We start from the raw sequence: 19,945 nt of genomic DNA on the forward strand, positions 1-19,945 counted from the left end.
CTGAGACTGGTTTGATGCAGCTCTCCATGCTACTCTATCCTGTCCAAGCTTCTTCATCTCCCAGTACCTACTGCAACCTACATCCTTCTGAATCTGCTTGTGTATTCATCTCTTGGCCTCCCTCTACAATTTTTACCATCCACACTTCCCTCCAATACTAAATTGGTAATCCCTTGACGCCTCAGAACACGTCCTACCAACTGATCCCTTCTTCTAGTCAAATTGTACGACAAACTCCTCTTCTCCCCAATTCTATTCAATACCTCCTCATTAGTTATGTGATCTACCATCTAATCTCCAGCATTCTTCTGTAGCACCACATTTTGAAAGCTTCTATTCTCTTCTTGTACAAACTATTTTTCGTCCACGTTTCACTTCCATACATGGCTATACTCCATTCAAATACTTTCAGAAAAGACTTCCTGACACTTAAATCTATACTCGATGTTAACAAATTTCTCTTCTTCAGAAACGCTTTCCTTGCCATTGCCAGTCTACATTTTATATCCTCTCTACTTCGACCATCATCAGTTATTTTGCGCCCCAAATAGCAAAACTCCTCCTAATGTAATTCCCTCAAGCATCACCCGACTTAATTCGACTGCATTCCATTATCCTCGTTTTGCTTTTGTTGTTGTTCATCTTATATCCTCCTTTCAAGACACTGTCCATTCCATTCAACTGCTCTTCCAAGTCCTTTGCTTTCTCTGACAGAATTACAATGTAATCGGCGAACCTCAAAGTTTTTATTTCTTCCCCATGAATTTTAATACCTACTCCGAATTTTTCTTTTGTTTCCTTTACTGCTTGCTCAATATACAAATTGAATAACATCGAGGAAGAGGCTACAACCATGTCTCACTCTCCTCCCAACCACTGCTTCCCTTTCATGTCCCTCGACTCTTATAGCTGCCATCTGGTTTCTGTACAAATTGTAAATAGCCCTTCGCTCCCTGTATTTTCCTCCTGCCACCTTCAGAATTTGAAAGAGAGTATTCCAGTCAACATTGTCAAAAGCTTTCTCTAAGTCTACAAATGATAGAAATGTAGGTTTGCCTTTCCTTAATCTATTTTCTAAGATAAGTCTTAGGGTCAGTATTGCCTCACATGTTCCAATATTTCTACGGAATCCAAACTGATCATCCCCGAGGTCGGCTTCTACCAGTTTTTCCATTTGTCTGTAAAGAATTCGCATTAGCATTTTGCAGCTGTGACATATTAAGCTGACAGTTCAGTAATTTTCACATCTGTCACCACCTGCTTTCTTTGGGATTGGAATTATTATATTCTTCTTGACATCTGATGGTATTTCACCTGTCTCATACATCTTGCTCACCAAATGGTAGAGTTTTGTCGGGACTGGCTCTCCTAACGCTGTCAGTAGTTCTAATGGAATGTTGTCTACTCCCAGGGCCTTGTTTCAACTCAGGTCTTTCAGTGCTCTGTCAAACTCTTCACACAGTATCATATCTCCCACTTCATCTTCATCTACATTGTCTTCCATTTCCATAAAATAGTCCTCAAATACATCGCCCTTGTATAGACCTGCTATATACTCCTTCCACCTTTCTGCTTTCCCTTCTTTGCTTAGAACTGGGTTTCCATCTGAGCTCTTGATATTCATACAAGTGGTTCTCTTCTCTCCAAAGGTCTCTTTAATTCTCCTGTAGCCAGTATCTATCTCACCCCGAGTGATCTGCACCTCTACATCCTTACATTTGTCCTCTAGCCATGCCTGCTTAGCTGTTTTGCACTTACTGTCGATCTCATTTCTCAGACGTTTGTATTCCTTTTTGCCTGCTTCATTTACTGCATTTTTATATGTTCTCCTTTCATATATTAAATTCAATATTTCTTCTGTTGCCCAAGGATTTCTACTAGCCCTCGTCTTTTTACCTACTTGATCCTCTGCTGCCTTCACTACTTCATCCCCCAGAGCTACCCATTCTTCTTCTACTGTACTTATTTCCCCCATTCCTGTTAATTGTTCCCTTATGCTCTCCCTGAAAATCTGTACAACCTCTGGTTTAGTCAGTTGCTGTTTCTTCCATTTTAATCTACAGTTCATAAGCAATACATTGTGGCCAGAGTCCAGATCTGCCCCTGGAAATGTCTTACAATTTAAAATCTGGTTCCTAAATCTCTGTCTTGCCATTATACAATCTATCTGATACCTTCTAGTATCTCCAGGATTCTTCCATGTATACAACTTTCTTTCATGATTCTTGAACGAAGTGTTAGCTATGATTAAGTTATGCTCTGTGCAAACTTCTACCAGGTGGCATCCTCTTTCATTTCTTACCCCCAATCCATATTTACCTACTACGTTTCCTTCTCTCCCTTTTCCTACTATCGAATTCCAGTCACCCATGACTATTACATTTTCATCTCCCTTTACTATCTGAATAATTTCTTTTATCTTATCATACATTTTATCAATTTCTTTGTCATCTGCAGAGCTAGTTGGCATATAAACTTGTACTACTGTAGTATGTGTGGGCTTCGTGTCTATCTTAGCCACAATAATGTGTTCACTATGCTGTTTGCAGTAGCTTACCCGCACTCCTACTTTTTATTCATTATTAAACCTACTCCTGCATTACCCCTATTTGATTTTGTATTTATAACCCTGTACTCACCTGACCAAAAGTCTTGTTCCTCCTGCCACTGAACCACACTAATTCCCACTATATCTAACTTTAACCTATCCATTTCCCTTTTTAAATTTTCTAACCTACCTCCCCGATTAAGGGATCTGCATTCCATGCTCTGATCCGTAGAACACCAGTTTTCTTTCGCCTGGTAATGACGTCCTCTTGAGTAGTCCCCGCCCGGAGATCCGAATGGGGGTCTATTTTACCTCTGGAATATTTTACCCAAGAGGATGCCATCATCATTTAACCAGACAGTAAAGCTGCATGCCCTCGGGATAAATTACGGCTGTAGTTTCCCCTTGCTTTCAGCCGTTCGCAGTACCAGCACAGCAAGGCCATTTTGGTTAGTGTTACAAGACCAGATCAGTCAGTCATCCAGACTGTTGCCCCTGCAACTACTGAAAAGGCTGCTGCTCCTCTTCAGGAAACACATGTTTGTCTGGCCTCTCAACGGATACCCCTCCATTGTGGTTGCACCTACAGTACAGCTATCTGTATCGCTGGGGCACACAAGTCTCCCCACCAACAGCGAGGTCCATGGTTCATGGGGGGACTTAAAACATATAAAATGTTAAATTTCTTTTTTCCAAGAACACTTTTTGTCACTTTGTATTTTATGTTCCCTCTACTTCCATCACTGCCAGTTATTTTTTGTTCAAATAGCAAAACTCACCCATTACCATTAGTGCGTAATTTCCTAAATTAGTTCCCTCTAACTCTAATTCTCTCAACATCACCTGATTTAATTTGACTAAATTTCTTTAGTCTTTTTTTTTTTACTTTTGCTGATGCTTATTATAAATGTCTTATCAGGATGCAATCCTTTCTGTTCAACTGATTTTCCTAGTCAGCTACTGCCCCTCACTGAATTACACTGTCATCAACAAACCTCAATTTTTTATTTCTACGCCCTGAACTTTAATAATTTCTTTCCCAATTCCTCCTTGGTTTCCTTTACTGCTTACTCAATATTTGGTTTGAATAACCCTGGGGACACACTACAACTTTGTCTCACTTCCTTCTCAACCACTGCTGCCCTTTCACACCCTTCATCTTTTACAACTTCAGTTTGGATTCTGAGCAAGTTGTAGGTAACACTTTGCTCCCTGTATTTTGCCCCTGCTACCTTCAGAATTTCAATGAGTGCATTCCAGTCACCAATGTTAAAAGCTTTTTCTAAATCTACAAATACTGTAAGTATGGTTTTGTTTTCCTTCACTCTATATTCTACGGCAAGTCCCATGGTAGTAATGAAATGCATGTTCTTACATTTCTCTAGAACCCAATCTTATCTTTCCCCAGGTCAGCTTTTACTGGTCATTCCATCGTTCCATAAATAATTCCTGTTAATACTTTGCAACCACAATGTAAATAAGCTGATGCCTTGGTAATACATCTTTCAGCACCTATGTTCTTTGATTTGAGATTACTACATTCATACTAAGACATATATCACATAGCACATACAGGTGGAACATTTTTGCAACAGTTGGTCTCCTCAAGGATCTTAATAATTCTTAGAGAATATCATCTACTCTGGGTGCCTCATTTCAACTTAATCTTTCAGGGCTCTGTCAAATTATTTTCACTGTACCACTTCATCAACCTCATTTTCATCAACTTTGTATAAACTACTGTCTTCAAGTATCTTTCATTTATATAGCTCTTCTACATTCCTTCCACACTGCAGCCTTCCTCTCTGGTTAGAAATTACTTGGCACTTGAACTCTATGTTTACATAGCTGCCTCTCTCTTTCATACATCTGTATCCACACTCTGCGAAGTGCATGGCTGAGGGTGTTTTTCACTGCACCAAACAGTAGTGCCTCTGGCTGGTCCATTGGTGTATGGACTACAACAAGAGTGATAGCATATTGCCTCTGTGGCTACTGTAATTAGCATAATCTCATCTTTGTTGTCTCTATGGGAGCAATATGCAGAATAACATAGTATATTCATATATTCCTCACTTATTACCAGTTCTTGAAACACTAAGTGGGCTTTCACAGGATAGTTGGCATCTGCGTGTTTTTATGGCTTTGCATTTCTCCTCTAGATTCCTACTTTACAATATGTTGAGGAAATTTATTTTTAAGAATTATTATAGACTGAATAAATTTTGTAAGAGGTCTCAATTTAGTTACAGTGAGCTCACCCATAGGTTCTGTCATAACTTTTCAAGTTAGCAACTGCAATTAGAAGCCTTACCTGTTCATGGCAGTAGTAGCGTGCAGAAAGAATGATTTTCACTAAATCCCCATATTGCTTCTAAAATCTTTGATGTTTCATGATATGCAAGGAAACACTTTGTTGCTTGACTCTTCCTGAATTTTTCACATTCTGATATTTTTTTAAAAATTAACCTGTTTGTGATGCAGAATGCCTATTGTGTAGTGGCAGTGTGTTGGATGAGCATCCACATGATGACTACATCCTTAATAAATAAACCAATAATGAAAAATGCCGCATTTCTTGCTCTGTATCCTCAATTAATAGTATCTGGTATGGGTCCCAGACTGATGTGCTATATTCAAGAATCTCTTTAAATGACATCATAAGTCCAATGACTGGAGAAATGATTTATTTTCATTTTTGCAATTTTGGCCTGATGCACATGTGGTATATAATGAATAATGGTCTTCAGGCTGAAACTGCAATACACAAAATAAATAATTTCTACAGTCAATGGTGAATACAAGGTCTTTTGAAAATTCTACATGACTGTGAACCCCAACCATGAGATGTTATTCGGGAATCAGTTGAAGGATGGTTTTGAATGCTACATCAATTTTTTTGTCATCATACCACTTACAACTGATGCATATGCATACTTCTCATTATTTAATGCTTGTGTGACTTGCATGTGATCAGTTGCCAATTGCGTAAACAAATAAAAATGGGTGTTTCTCTCTGCTTATGTGCGTTATATTAAATTTCACAATTTTAACTTGATGTTGGGATATCAGGAAAGATAGATTGCTTCTCGCTGGATGACACACTGAATTGCAGACAGGCACAACGAAAGGACACTTACACATAAGCTTTTGTCCAAAGCCTTTGTCAGAAGAGGAAACACACACACACACACACACACACACACACACACACACACACACACACGATCGCCATCTCTGGCAGCTCGGACTAGAATGCAACTTTCACATAGAACAGAAGGAGTAGGGGGGCGGGGGGGGGGGGGGGGGGGGAGGGGAGGAGGGGGGAGAGGGCAAGAGAGTAGTGGGGAAGGGAAAAATGAACGAGTGTGTAGGCAGAGGGTGGCACACAAAGAGGGTGAGGGGATAAGAACAGAGAGGAAGTGATAGGACAGGGTTCAAAATGGCTCTGAGCACTATGGGACTCAACTGCTGTGGTTATCAGTCCCCTAGAACTTAGAACTACTTAAACCTAACTAACCTAAGGACATCACACACATCCATGCCCGAGGCAGGATTCGAACCTGCGACCGTAGCAGTCGCACGGTTCCGGACTGCGCGCCTAGAACCGCGAGACCACCGCGGCCGGCGATAGGACAGGGGGGACAGAAACTATTGCATAGAGTGTATGGGGACAACAGGTTACCGTAAGCTGAGGTCGGTATAATTTGTAAGGATAACTTCCATCTGCGCAGTTCAGAAATACTGGTGATGGAGGGGAGGATACAGGCGGTCCAGCAGCAATTGGATTCAAGCATGTTATGCTCAGCTACAAGGTGTGCCACACGGTGTTCTACTTTGCTGCTGTGTCTATGTGCAACTCAGTCTCTCTTCTTTACAGGGAGTAGCAATCTATCTTTTTCTTACACGTTTCAATTAAATCTGCTTGATTCCACTGCCAGTCCCTGCAAAATGCATCAATTTACTGCAGACCTTTCAGTATTTCATGACAATTTTTATGTCCCAGCCACAATAATCACTCAATGCTCACCTGACTACACGGAGTTTAAGCCTAATATAGTCAACAATGACACCACATTTGGCGCCATTACCAAGAAAGGCACTATGAGAGGCACAAAGTGAACTGCTGGCAAGACAATGACACAGGATGGAAGTCACCTGGGCAAGACCTGTGACCAACAGCTAATGTAAAGGCGGCTGACACTGCTGAGCTCAAACTCTGTTAAATGTTTCTTTGCCAGCTACTGGATCACATGTGCATATAGTGTATCTGAAACAGGATTACATTATCGGATTTTGATTCTTATTGTTTCCTTTTGTGAGTGTATATGCATAGTTTTTACTGGTGATTCTTGGCTTTGTGTTATGGCCTCACATGGACCTCCATTTGAACTTGTTTCAGCCAAGCTGTAGATGACTTTCAAACAAATGGAAAATGCAGGATGGAATGCAACAATATTATGAAAAGGAAAGTTGCCACTCACCATGTAGTGGAGGTGCTGAGTCACAGATGGGCACAACAAAAAGACTGTCACAAATAAAGCTTCCAGCCTGTAAGGCCTTTGTCAAAAATAGACAACAGGCACACACGCTCACGCAAACGCAGCTTACACACGTGTGTGTGAGTTGCGTTTGCGTGTGCCTGTGCGCGCGCGCACGCGTTCTTGTGTGTGTGTGTGTGTGTGTGTGTGTGTGTGTGTGTGTGTGTGTGTGATCTATTTTTGATGAAAGCTTTATTTGTGATAGTCTTTTTGTTGCACCTATCTGTGACTCAGCATCTCCACTTTAGATGACTTTGCTAGATTGATTATTTTGATTGTCACTGATTATGTGATTTTATATCACATTAAACATCAACATTAGTTTGGTGATCGGTAAACTAGACAAATCCAGTGCTATGGATAAGGACATTCTGAAACTCTTCAACAGAAGCTGTAGGAGCTATAGCATCACCATTAGCAGCACCAACATCTGCTGCAACAGTTGCAGGAGCAGCAGCTCCAGCAACAGTAATTTGTTGCATAATAGTAGAACTTAAGTCCGGGTCACACGGAGCAAATTTTGTCATAAGTCTGCTTTACAGCACACCTGACTGTTGGCTAGCATGCATTGGGGATGGATAGTTAGCCCGCTGAAACTGTCACACAGTGTAAGAAATGTGGCAAGTCCTTTGGTGATGTTGTCTCTTCTAATAACAGGGAGTTTTTCAGTCTATATGAAATGCATCAGTTACAACAATAATACTTTCTTTACTCCACTGTGCATCCACCTTTGGTAATTAATGGGTACTGAGAGATTAAATTCCTCTATAGTGGGGCCGTGCTTGCATCAGGGTTCTGCCTCACAGTTTGTGACATTAACTGCCAACAGGACTCCTGATTGGACAGGGCTTGGAGTATTCTAAGAATTTTAAAAGGAATATAGCACCAGCTATCAAGTGAAAATATGCGAAGCTCCTCCTAGCAAGCAAACAGCATAGCAATCAGCAGTGACTACTTGAGGGGTGACATTTACAGCAAGTCTTACTCTGTGTGGCATAACAAGGATTACAGCAGGAAATTGTAATGATGTAACTATAAAGGCATGATAACTGTAAGAGACAAAGAAAGAGGCACAGCTACTGGAATTCCACCATCTAAGGAAACAAAAGATGAGCATAAACTGTTCTTCAGTGCCCAAAGAATCTGTGAGGCACCAAGTAACAAAATTACAAAAATCTTGTCTTGTGATATGGACTACTCTCTAGAAACAATAATGCTGCTATCTTGTTGAAAATAGACATTATTACTACTTCATAACCTTGCACCATTGTCTGATACGGTAAGGTTGTCTTTTGAGAAGATGTGGGAATTACTATTTGTGTATATACATAAAATTCTCATATGTTACTAGGATGAAAAGAATTTCTCCAATGGAAAAAAATGAAGCCAACTGCACAGCGCATGGATTGTCAATTTTCGAGATCCAAGTAGAAAATGCAGCATCACATACTTCAATCCCAACAGCAATCAGTTCTACATAAAATCATTTTTTTAGGGCACTGAAGAAAATGGAAAAACTGAATTCAGAATGACCTGTCATTAGAGGATGTAATTTGTGTGGGACATAGACATGAACCAAAGACATACAGCAAAGAAGTGTCACTTGCCAATTTCATGCAAAATTGGATTTCATACAACAAGTGCAGACCAATGTATGTTCCCTAACTGGGGCACAAATAATTAATTAATTCTGATGTAGTTATTGATGGCAGTCTGATAGCTGCTAAATATTTTGGTGTAACTGACCTCCTACTCAGTGAAGTATGGAGAGAATCTGATATCGGATTAAAATAACCGAGTACCTTCATGGGCCTGCAGGCAGAACAATTTGCATACTGTTTTTCTTTCCTGTATCAAGAGAGCTACGTTGAGAAGATTACACTTCATTTCACCGTGGAGGATATTAACCCCGTAGCAGTAACGGCAGATCACCTTCAGATGTGTGCTGATTTGCACCAAATTCAACATGAAATGAAACTTGTAAGATGTAGCTTACAGACAAGCTGTGGGTGGTTTGTCGTATGAGATGGGAGGTGGGGGAAGGGGGGGGTGGAAGTTAGACAGCAGAGTGTCTTACTGCTGGGAGAGAGAGGCAACAAGTGCTCAGGGTAAGAATATGCCCCTGCAGGGGATGTTGCATCTAGCACATAATGAAGCACAAGAATGGACTACAAGGGGGGTGGGGGTGGCGGGGGGAGGGGGGGGGGCTGGGAGACAGTCAACAGATACCAACAGGGGTGTAAAGCACGAGTGTAGAATGAATGACATGGAAACATGCGATCAGAGGTGGAGGTGAGGGTATGACAGGGGCTAGTGGAGGCCACCAGGATTGTGGGGCTGAAGAGTCTGTTCTTTAACACACACACACACACACACACACACACACACACACACACACACACACACACACACACAAGCTTCTCAATAAAAAGGGGGGAAGAACACTATCTAAATAGAGCTTTGCATGAATAAACCATCCCCTTTGATGCACCAACATTGTGCAGAATCCGTTCATTGTTGCGCAGAGTAGCTCAGTTTGATATCTACATTAACCATCCTGCATCAAACCTCTTGCTTGGTTTTGCAGGTGTGGCTGGTGTAGATACAGCTTTAGGATGATTCCCAACTATGTAAATCAGGGAGGCTGGTAATTGGGCGTGGGGGGGGGGGGGGGGGGGAGGAGGACCTAGGTGGCACAGTTTCTGAAGCAAGTCTTGAAGTTACCCACATTGTGCTCGTAAGCACATTCTGCCACTGAATGGGCAACACTGTTCTCAGCTGCGGTTTGCAGGGGACATTCGCTTGAGTGGACAACTGGTTGATGCCCGTATTCACATAACTGTGTCTGCAAATTTACAGCAGAGCTGGTGTATGATATGACTTGTTTCATAAGTGGTCCTGCCTCTGATACAATAGGAAACTCTTGTGACCAGACTGGAATAGGATGTGCAGAATGGGTGCATAAGACATGTCTTGTACCTAGGTCTTCCAATTGCATATGATCCGTGTGGCTTGAGTTGGGAGAAGGTGTAGTATAAGGATGGACCAGGATATTTTGTAGACTGGATGTGGAGAGGACGACCACTTTGGCATGGGTGCGAATAATTGTGGATAGGGCATTACGATGCATCCATTCATCATACCCTATTTCAGGCATATCTGATTGGGAGAAGAGCCACTTATGAAAGTAGGCATAGCAGATACGACTTCTGCTATCACTGCCGCCCATCTTTTTATGTGGACGTAAACACCAACCAGCTATTCACAGGAATGAACTACCACTGCCAAACTGTGCCCCGGACCAGAACTGATCACCCAGAGGCAGAACACATTGCTCAGCACAATACACCCAATTTCAATGACTGCTTCACAATATACGTCCTCTCTATCCTCCTCTCCCAATACCTGCTTCTTTAAACTACATAGATGGGACTTCGGTCCAACAACACATGCTTCAATCCCAATATTCTTTTGACCACCACCTCTGTTAGCCCCTCTTCCACACCCATCTTCACCTCTGATACCATGTTCCCCACATCACTCTACATTCATAACCACCTCTTCACAATCCACTGTTTCTTCCCAGTCTAGTCCTCATCTGAACACTTAGCACTGTTTTCAGTCTTGTTAATGTGCCCATCAACTACTCGGTGCATCAACTACACATTATTTAAACATTATTTGAAATAATTGACTACTGAAACTTGAGAAAAGGAAATCTTACTAAAAACGAAGTGCACATTGATGTGCCTTATTTTGCATATCACTAGTACAAATAGCATGACTTTATACTGAAATATGTTCCATCCTATGATCAACAAGCTGACATCCTAATGAAGCCAATGCAAAAGGTGACATTTAAGACCAAATGAAAGAGATTGAAAATCTGAAGCATACAGGATGTTCAAAGAATTCTCAATGAATGACATCTTACTGTCGGCTAAAAAAATGGGGAAGGGAAGAGTTCCAAACAGAATTGTATATTTGAGTCCCCATTTTGTGGGAGTGTTAAAATACTAAAACGGACAAATTTATTTTTGTGTTCACTCAGTGATATCATTCGTACTGTGCTTGGTCGTCCTTTTTGAGAATGCACTGAGTTTTGCATAGCCAGTTTTGCTGAATCATTGTTGTCTGCACTGAGAATATCTTTGTATCTCACATCTGTATTACCTACACTTGTGTGATTTTTAGTAGTGTTTTATATTATTATTTGTTGATTCACAACTTCTTATTTTAATGGTAATACAGACATTAAACTAATTAACACTATTTGGAATCTTATAGGATTTTTTACTGTCACTTTACAAAATAGTTTGTGGCACAAATATATGTTAGCTCTCTTACCTTGTGTTTCCCTTTCCATTCCTGACTTTTAAACCATTCATATGTCACTGGAGTGGTACACTGTTAGTTGACAAACCATTATGCCAGACACAGAAAACCTTAAAGGTATTCTAAGCAGCGCCACATGTCGTGTTTAAAAAATGAAAGTAGTGCAAAGCAGTAAGCAACATACATTAAGCCAATCAGAGGAAAAGCTTTTAAAGTATAGCTGGCCTACATTGGAAAACAATTAATGGAACTATGGAAATAAATAATGGGCATTCTGTAGCTGTTCAGTTATAAGGTAAATGGAAGCAATGCCAATAGTACCATTAAGGCAAGAAAAGAAACTAATTTTTATTCAGGAAACAAACAAAAAAGAAACCTACCTTACTTGGTGTAAGTCCTATATGGTATACAAGTTTTGGATCATTATCTAGTTCAGTCAGTAAATGTTGCTGCTGTTGTAACGTTAAAGCGCCCTTGAATGCTTTTGCCATTAGACGCTTTGCCTCTACTCCTTCACTGTTTGACACACACATTGTGACATCATATGCTGCTTTAAGCTCCGAAACACCAGTAACATTTAGCCACACCAGCTGGAAGCAGTTCATAAGAAAATTAATGATAATAGTAGTGTTAAATTTATGTAAGGAACAAATAGAAGATGAGATACAGCAGCAGAATTATCCAGTAAAGAAATGTTTCAATGCAGTAGGAAATGAGTACTCAACAGTCAAAAAAGTAGAAAATATTCCTAAACATTACAATATTCTTCATGGAATATCAGAACATCATTAAAGGGCTGTCATATTAAAAACAACATGTCCTCAGTATCACCAAAAAAAATTCTCACCTCATCTTCACAACTATGCAATGGTGGTGCTAAACGAAGAAATTCTGGCTTGTAGTATTGATCAACAACTGGATTGTTGCCTGTTAAGAGAGCTTCAGCTGTCTTTTTTGCAATGTTCTGCTCAGAATACATACTGAAAATAAATAATAACTTTAAAAGAACCAGCACTTCTAGATAGAGTTAGTATGAACAGTTCATTTTTATTTAGCTAGATAAACAGAGAAGATGAATAACAATACAGGTATTCCAAATTTAAACGGCAACATCTTAACATCACAAGAAAAATGTAGAATAATATGAGACCTTGTTAAATACCGTCAGTTTCCCAAATAGAAAGCTAATATGAAAGAAATGAGGTACCAACAGAAGAAACCTGAAACATGCTGGAGAAGGGGGATGATGTCTGAAGGGAAAATGTAAGGAAATCAGATGAATGTACAGTTAGGATTAAACAGACAGGACTACAACAACTACATTGCAAGTTGAGAATGAAGCTCTACATTGCAAGTTGAGAATGAAGCGCTCTCTCTCTCTCTCTCTCTCTCTCTCTCTCTCTCTCCCTCCCTCCCCCCCCCCCTATTCCCTCTTCCTCACTCTGTCTTCTGGCTGGTTAGAAGCACCCCCATGAATTCCTCTCCCATCCCAACCTCTTTGTCTCAGTGTAGCACTTGCAACTTATATCCTCAATTATTTGTTGTATGTATTCCAGTCTCTGTCTTCCTCTACAGTTTTTGCCCTCTACAGCTCCTTCTAGTATCGTGGAAGTTATTCCCTGATATCTAACATATGTACTATCACCCTGTCCCTTCCTGTTGTCAGTGTTTTCCATAGAAGTACGTTGCTTTCTTCGCTTCTGCAAAGAACCATCTTATTCCTTATCAGTCCACCCAATTCTCCATATTCTTCTGGAGCATCATATCTCAAATGCTTCGATTCTTTTCTGTTCCAGATTTCCCCTAGTCCATGTTTCACTACCATACAATGTTGCGCTGAAAACTTACATTCTCAGAAATTTCTTCTTTAAATTACAGCCTAGACTTCTCTTGGCTGGAAATGTCCTTCTTGCCTGTGCTAGTCTTCTGTTTACACGGTTCCTTAACTTTGTCTACTTCATGATCATTTCTGTCATCTTTCTTAAGTTTACTCTGAATCCATCTTCTGTCTCATTAGGCTGTTTACTGCATTCAACAAATCCTGTAATTCTTCTTCGCCTTCGAGGATGGCAACAACATCAGTGAATCTTATAATTAATATCCTTTCACCCTGAATTTTAACTCTCCCCCCCCTCCCCCTCCATTGAAACTTTCTTTTATTTCCACCATTTAATCTACACACTTTGATCCTTGTCTTTTATCTTGTTTTTCCTTTTTCATTCTTGTACGTAGTACAAGTTTATATGCCAACTAGCTCTGCAGATGATGAAGAAATTGATGAAATGTATGACGAGATAAAAGAAATTATTCAGGTAGTGAAGGGAGACGAAAATTTAATAGTCATGGGTGACTGGAATTCGTCAGTAGGAAAAGGGAGAGAAGGAAACATAGTAGGTGAATATGGATTGGGGGGAAGAAATGAAAGAGGAAGCCGCCTTGTAGAATTTTGCACAGAGCATAACTTAATAATAGCTAACACTTCGTTCAAGAATCATGAAAGAAGGTTGTATACCTGGAAGAATCCTCGAGATACTAAAAGGTATCAGATAGATTGCATAATGGTAAGACAGAGATTTAGGAACCAGGTTTTAAATTGTAAGACATTTGCAGGGGCAGATGTGGATTCTGACCACAATCTATTGGTTATGAACTGCAGATTGAAACTGAAGAAACTGGAAAAAGGCGGGCATTTAAGGAGATGGGACTTGGATAAACTGAAAGAACCAGAGGTTGTAGAGAGTTTCAGGGAGAGCATAAGGGAACAATTGACAGGAATGGGGGAAAGAAATACAGTAGAAGAAGAATGGGTAGCTCTGAGGGATGAAGTAGTGAAGGCAGCAGAGGATCAAGTAGGTAAAAAGAAGAGGGCTAATAGAAATCCTTGGGTAACAGAAGAACTATTGAATTTAATTGATTAAAGGAGAAAATATAAAAATGCAGTAAATGAAGTAGGCAAAAAGGAATACAAACGTCTCAAAAATGAGATTGACAGGAAGTGCAAAATGGCTAAGCAGGGATGGCTAGAGTATAAATGTAAGGATGTACAGGCTTGTCTCACTAGGGGTAAGATAGATACTGCCGACAGGAAAATTAAAGAGGCCTTTGGAGAGAAGAGAACCACTTGTATGAATATCAAGAGCTCAGATGGCAACCCATTTCTAAGCAATGAAAGGAAGGCAGAAAGGTGGAAGGAGTATATAGAGGGTTTATACAAGGGCGATGTACTTGAGGACAATATTATGGAAATGGAAGAGGATGTAGATGAAGATGAAATGGGAGATAAGATACTGCGTGAAGAGTTTGACAGAGCACTGAAAGACCTGAGTCGAAACAAGGGCCCGAGAGTAGACAACATTCAATTAGAACTACTGATGGCCTTGGGAGAGCCAGTCATGACAAAACTCTACCATCTGGTGAGCAAGATGTATGAGAGAGGCGAAATACCCTCACACTTCAAGAAGAATATAATAATTCCAATCCCAAAGAAAGCAGGTGTTGACAGATGTGAAAATTACAGAACTATCAGTTTAATAAGTCACAGCTGCAAAATACTAACGCGAATTCTTTACAGACGAATGGAAAAACTGGTAGAAGCGGACCTCGGGGAGGATCAGTTTGGATTCCGTAGAAATGTTGGAACACGTGAGGCAATACTAACCTTACGACTTATCTTAGAAGAAAGATTAAGAAAAGGCAAACCTACGTTTCTAGCATTTGTAGACTTAGAGAAAGCTTTTGACAATGTTGACTGGAATACTCTCTTTCAAATTCTAAAGGTGGCAGAGGTAAAATGCAGGGAGCGAAAGGCTATTTACAATTTGTACAGAAACCAGATGGCAGTTATAAGAGTCGAGGGACATGAAAGGGAAGCAGTGGTTGGGAAAGGAGTGAGACAGGGTTGTAGCCTCTCCCCGATGTTATTCAATCTGTATATTGAGCAAGCAGTAAAGGAAACAAAAGAAAAATTCGGAGTAGGTATTAAAATTCATGGAGAAGAAGTAAAAACTTTGAGGTTTGCCGATGACATTGTAATTCTGTCAGAGACAGCAAAGGACTTGGAATAGCAGTTGAACGGAATGGACAGCGTCTTGAAAGGAGGATATAAGATGAACATCAACAAAAGCAAAACGAGGATAATGGAATGTAGTCAAATTAAATCGGGTGATGCTGAGGGGATTAGATTAGGAAATGAGACACTTAAAGTAGTAAAGGAGTTTTGCTATTTAGGGAGTAAAATAACTGATGATGGTCGAAGTAGAGAGGATATAAAATGTAGACTGGCAATGGCAAGGAAAGCGTTTCTGAAGAAGAGAAATTTGTTAACATCGAGTATAGATTTAAGTGTCAGGAAGTCGTTTCTGAAAGTATTTGTATGGAGTGTAGCCATGTATGGAAGTGAAACATGGACGATAACCAGTTTGGACAAGAAGAGAATAGAAGCTTTCGAAATGTGGTGCTACAGAAGAATGCTGAAGGTAAGGTGGGTAGATCACGTAACTAATGAGGAGGTATTGAATAGGATTGGGGAGAAGAGAAGCTTGTGGCACAACTTGACTAGAAGAAGGGATCGGTTGGTAGGACATGTTTTGAGGCATCAAGGGATCACAAATTTAGCATTGGATGGCAGCGTGGATGGTAAAAATCGTAGAGGGAGACCAAGAGATCAATACACTAAGCAGATTCAGAAGGATGTAGGTTGCAGTAGGTACTGGGAGATGAAGAAGCTTGCACAGGATACAGTAGCATGGAGAGCTGCATCAAACCAGTCTCAGGACTGAAGACAACAACAACAACAACAACAACGTATTGAATATTACTCATCTTTCCCTACAGCTTAGTCCTATTCTTCTCAGAATTTCAAACATATTGTGGCATTTCTCACTGCCTAACGCTTTTTCCATGTCGCCAAGTTCTATGAATAGGTCTTGAGTTTCTTTCAGTCTTGCTTCCAGTCTCAAGCACAACGTGAGGACTGTCTCTCTGATGCCTTTACCTTTTCTAAAGACAAACTGGTCCTCATCTAACAGATCCTCAATTTTCTTTTACATTCTTCTGTATATTAACTCCAATTTCTTCTTGTCCCATGTCATCAGACAAGTTCTCCCTCTCATAGAGATCTTCAATGTGCGCTTTTGATCTATCCGCTCTCTTGTCTGCATGTAACAGCGGAATTTGCACTGCACCCTTAATGTTGCCATCTTGCTTTTAATTTCACTGAAGGTCATTTTGAATTCTCTATGCAGGTGAGTCCTTCCTGTGATAATTTCTACTTCTTCACTTTTTTTCTTGCAGCCATTTCATCTGGGCTGCCCTGCACTTCTTATTTATTTCATTCATTAAGTGATTTATATTGCTGTCTTTCCCTAAAATTTTTTTGTACTTCCTTCTTTTGTCAATCAACTGAGTATTTTTGCTGTTACCCAAGACTTCTTTGCAGTTACCACACTAATACCTATGTTTGTTTTTCCAATATCCGTGATTGCTCTTTTTAGAGATGTCTACTCCTCTTCAACTGAAAACTGCCTAATGTTATTCCTTAGTGCAGCACCCACATCTTTAGCAAACTTCAAACACATCTCTTCCTTTCTCAGTTCTTCAAGATCCCACTTCCTTCCATAATGATTCTCCTATCTGATTCTCTTACACTTCAGTCTACTCTTTAATATTACTAAATTGTGATCTGAGTCTATTTCAGGTTCTTGGTATGCCTTACACAACCCATAATATGATTTCAAAATCTCTGTCTCACCATGATGAAATCCAGCTGGAATCTTACTAGGTCTCTGGGACTTTTTTAAGTATATCTCTTGCTCTTGCGAATGACAAAGCCACTGGCAGAATGTGCTTTTTATACTGAAAGTCTTTGGCCTCCTTGCTGGCCTAGAACAGATGGAACAAATCAAAGGACTGAAGAAGTTATTGAAACTACAATACTTCACTGGATACAGAAAGAGCAGAAACGGGTCATGGAGAATGAGAGAAATGAATAAGTGCTTAAGAAGAAAATATCAAAGATTACACACAAATATTAGCTACAGATGTCACATCAAATAAATAGGAGTAATGAAAACAGTCAGCAGTATTTCCTGTTGACACTGGCCAATGGATAGCAAAAGAAGCAACAAGAAGACTCAAAGAGAAAAAAAATATAAGCAGTGTACTGACATAACATACAGGTAAATGTGAAACACTCTGCTTCTTTTACTTGTGTTACTGACAGTTTTGACTGTTAAACCATTACTGAACGCACAAAATATGTACCAGACAAAAAGTAATTTTTTCAGATTTTTAAAAATCTGTAAGTTAGCAAACAAGAGTATGGGAATGAATAAACACACAAACTATGAGTTAAGCAAGTTCCACCATAAGAAAGCTATGTGCAAAATAAATGGGGGTTCTACACACACAGCCCTAAAATCATCAAAAGTTGTATACTAGTGTTAGTGGATGTGGATAGTGCTCATGAGAGTAGTACAACCACTTGTTTACCACTTGAAATTTTGAAGATTTAAAACTGATAATTTTGGGTGCACTTATGATAGGTAAACAGTATATAAAAAACAGCAACCAATCACGACAGTAGCACAGAGCAACAAATTAGCACTGATTTACACAACTGAACAGACACTGGTGAAATTAGTATCACTGTTGTACCTTATCAGTCACTGATGTTATGCCTGGTCTTTGGAAGACACTTCCAAGCGCATCTCAGTCATTAATGCCCAATCTGGTCTTTTCCATTACAAACACCTACCCTCTGGCATCGTCAGCATGCCGACAATGTTTCAACAACACTTGGAACGTTTGATGCAAGGAGTTCTGAGTACAGCTGATTATCTTGACAATATCCGACTCACTGGTATAAACATGAAGAACCTTACAGAAAATTCAGAAGCCTTATTCAGTGTTCTCCAACAACCCAATTCGAAGTGTAACAAAGACAAACGCTATTTTTTACCATAAGCTGAATATGTAGGGCATTTTTCGGTGCTTTAGGGATGCACACAATGTACACAATGCACACAAAATCTGACAGTTTCAAGGTTGGGTTGGGTTGTTTTGGGGAAAGAGACCTGACAGCGAGGTCATCGGTCTCATTGGATTAGGGAAGGATGGGGAAGGAAGTTGGCCGTGCCCTTTGAAAGAAACCATCCCGGAATTTGCCTGGAGCGATTTAGGGAAATCACGGAAAACCTAAATCAGGATGGCTGGACGCGGGATTGAACCGTCGTCCTCCCGAATGCGAGTCCAGTGTCTAACCACTGCGCCACCTCGCTCGGTGACAGTTTCAAGGGATACCTGACAACTAAAAACAGTGTTGTGCCAGCTGAACTACTACTGAAAATCCCCATTCAGTGATGATTGCCAAACTATTCCATCAGCTACTTTGCAAAAATCTTAAGTGGCATTAGCACTCACGATAAGGCTTTTCAAGACTAAGCAGGCACTCCTCAAGCAAACGTGCCTCATGACTTATGGTTAAGACCCCAGGAAGTTACCAACTGTCATAGCAGATGTGTTGGACTATGGCCTTGGAGATATTATTTCCCACAAAATCAATGGGGTGGAATGCCGATTGCATTTGCCTCAAAAGCTCTGACACCTTCACAACACAATTACACTCAATTAGAGAAAGAGGCTTTGGTCATCACCATCTTGGCTCTCAAAAATTTTCGTGATTGTGTATGGACAGCATTTTCATCTTTTAACAGATCATAAGCCACTTCTGACATTCTTTAACTCTCACAGAGATGTACTTACCAACATCTCACAGTGCCTGCATCGTTGGGCATTGTTCGTCTCTGGATACTGCTACAATATCCATTGCCACTCAACAACGTAGCAAGCATACACAGACACATTATCCCATCTCCCAGGGGAAGGTCTGCTTCCATATGAACTCTGAGTCACAGGCTGCCATCACACGTTTGCTTATAAACCCCAAACCATAACCTCGCAGACACCAGAGGATCCCATCCTCAGTGACATAATCGAGTTCAAGAAACATGGGTGGCCAGAGGATTGCAAAATCATCCAACACGCCAAGATTCAGGCATACTGGCACCATTGGCATGAATTATGAATTCTCAGTGGTGTCGCCCTGTTGCATGGGGACAATGGTCACACCAGGGTCATCATACCAAGAGCTCCCCTACACTGGATGCTGACGCTGCTCCATCAGGATCATTGGGGGAGTGTCATCATGGGAGGACTGGCTCAACAATGTTTCATGGTTTATTGTGGCTTGCCAGGCATGCCAGAGCAAGTAGGCAGCCCCAGCACATCAATCTTTCCCATGGCCTAAAGCAACACCCCTTGGTCCCAGTTTCATCTGTATTTTGCCTGGGTTCCTCTAGGTTGATCCTGGTCAAATTTCCCTATGTTTCTCATAAGCAATCAATTTCATCGGCAAAAACCATACAAGCCTTAGTATGCACTTTTTCCGTTGACATTCTACCAGAAACCACAGTTTCGGACAATGGGACACAATTCACATCGGCAGGATTTTGCTGCTTTTGTG

The 19,945-nt window shown here is 40.5% G+C and overlaps 1 protein-coding gene across 1 annotated transcript in view; it reads right to left on the minus strand.

The window, feature by feature from the left end:
• Positions 1-19,945, minus strand: part of LOC126484415 (CCR4-NOT transcription complex subunit 11) — a 91,294-nt gene that overhangs the window by 57,622 nt on the left and 13,727 nt on the right. The window contains exons 6-7 of the mRNA XM_050107924.1: positions 12,272-12,404; positions 11,805-12,014 (exon numbers count right to left, since the gene is read on the minus strand). Coding sequence (XP_049963881.1) covers positions 11,805-12,014; positions 12,272-12,404 — 343 coding nt within the window. The remainder of the gene's footprint in view (positions 1-11,804; positions 12,015-12,271; positions 12,405-19,945) is intronic.

Source organism: Schistocerca serialis, chromosome 6 (assembly GCF_023864345.2).
Source record: "Schistocerca serialis cubense isolate TAMUIC-IGC-003099 chromosome 6, iqSchSeri2.2, whole genome shotgun sequence".
Lineage (NCBI taxonomy): Eukaryota > Metazoa > Arthropoda > Insecta > Orthoptera > Acrididae > Schistocerca > Schistocerca serialis.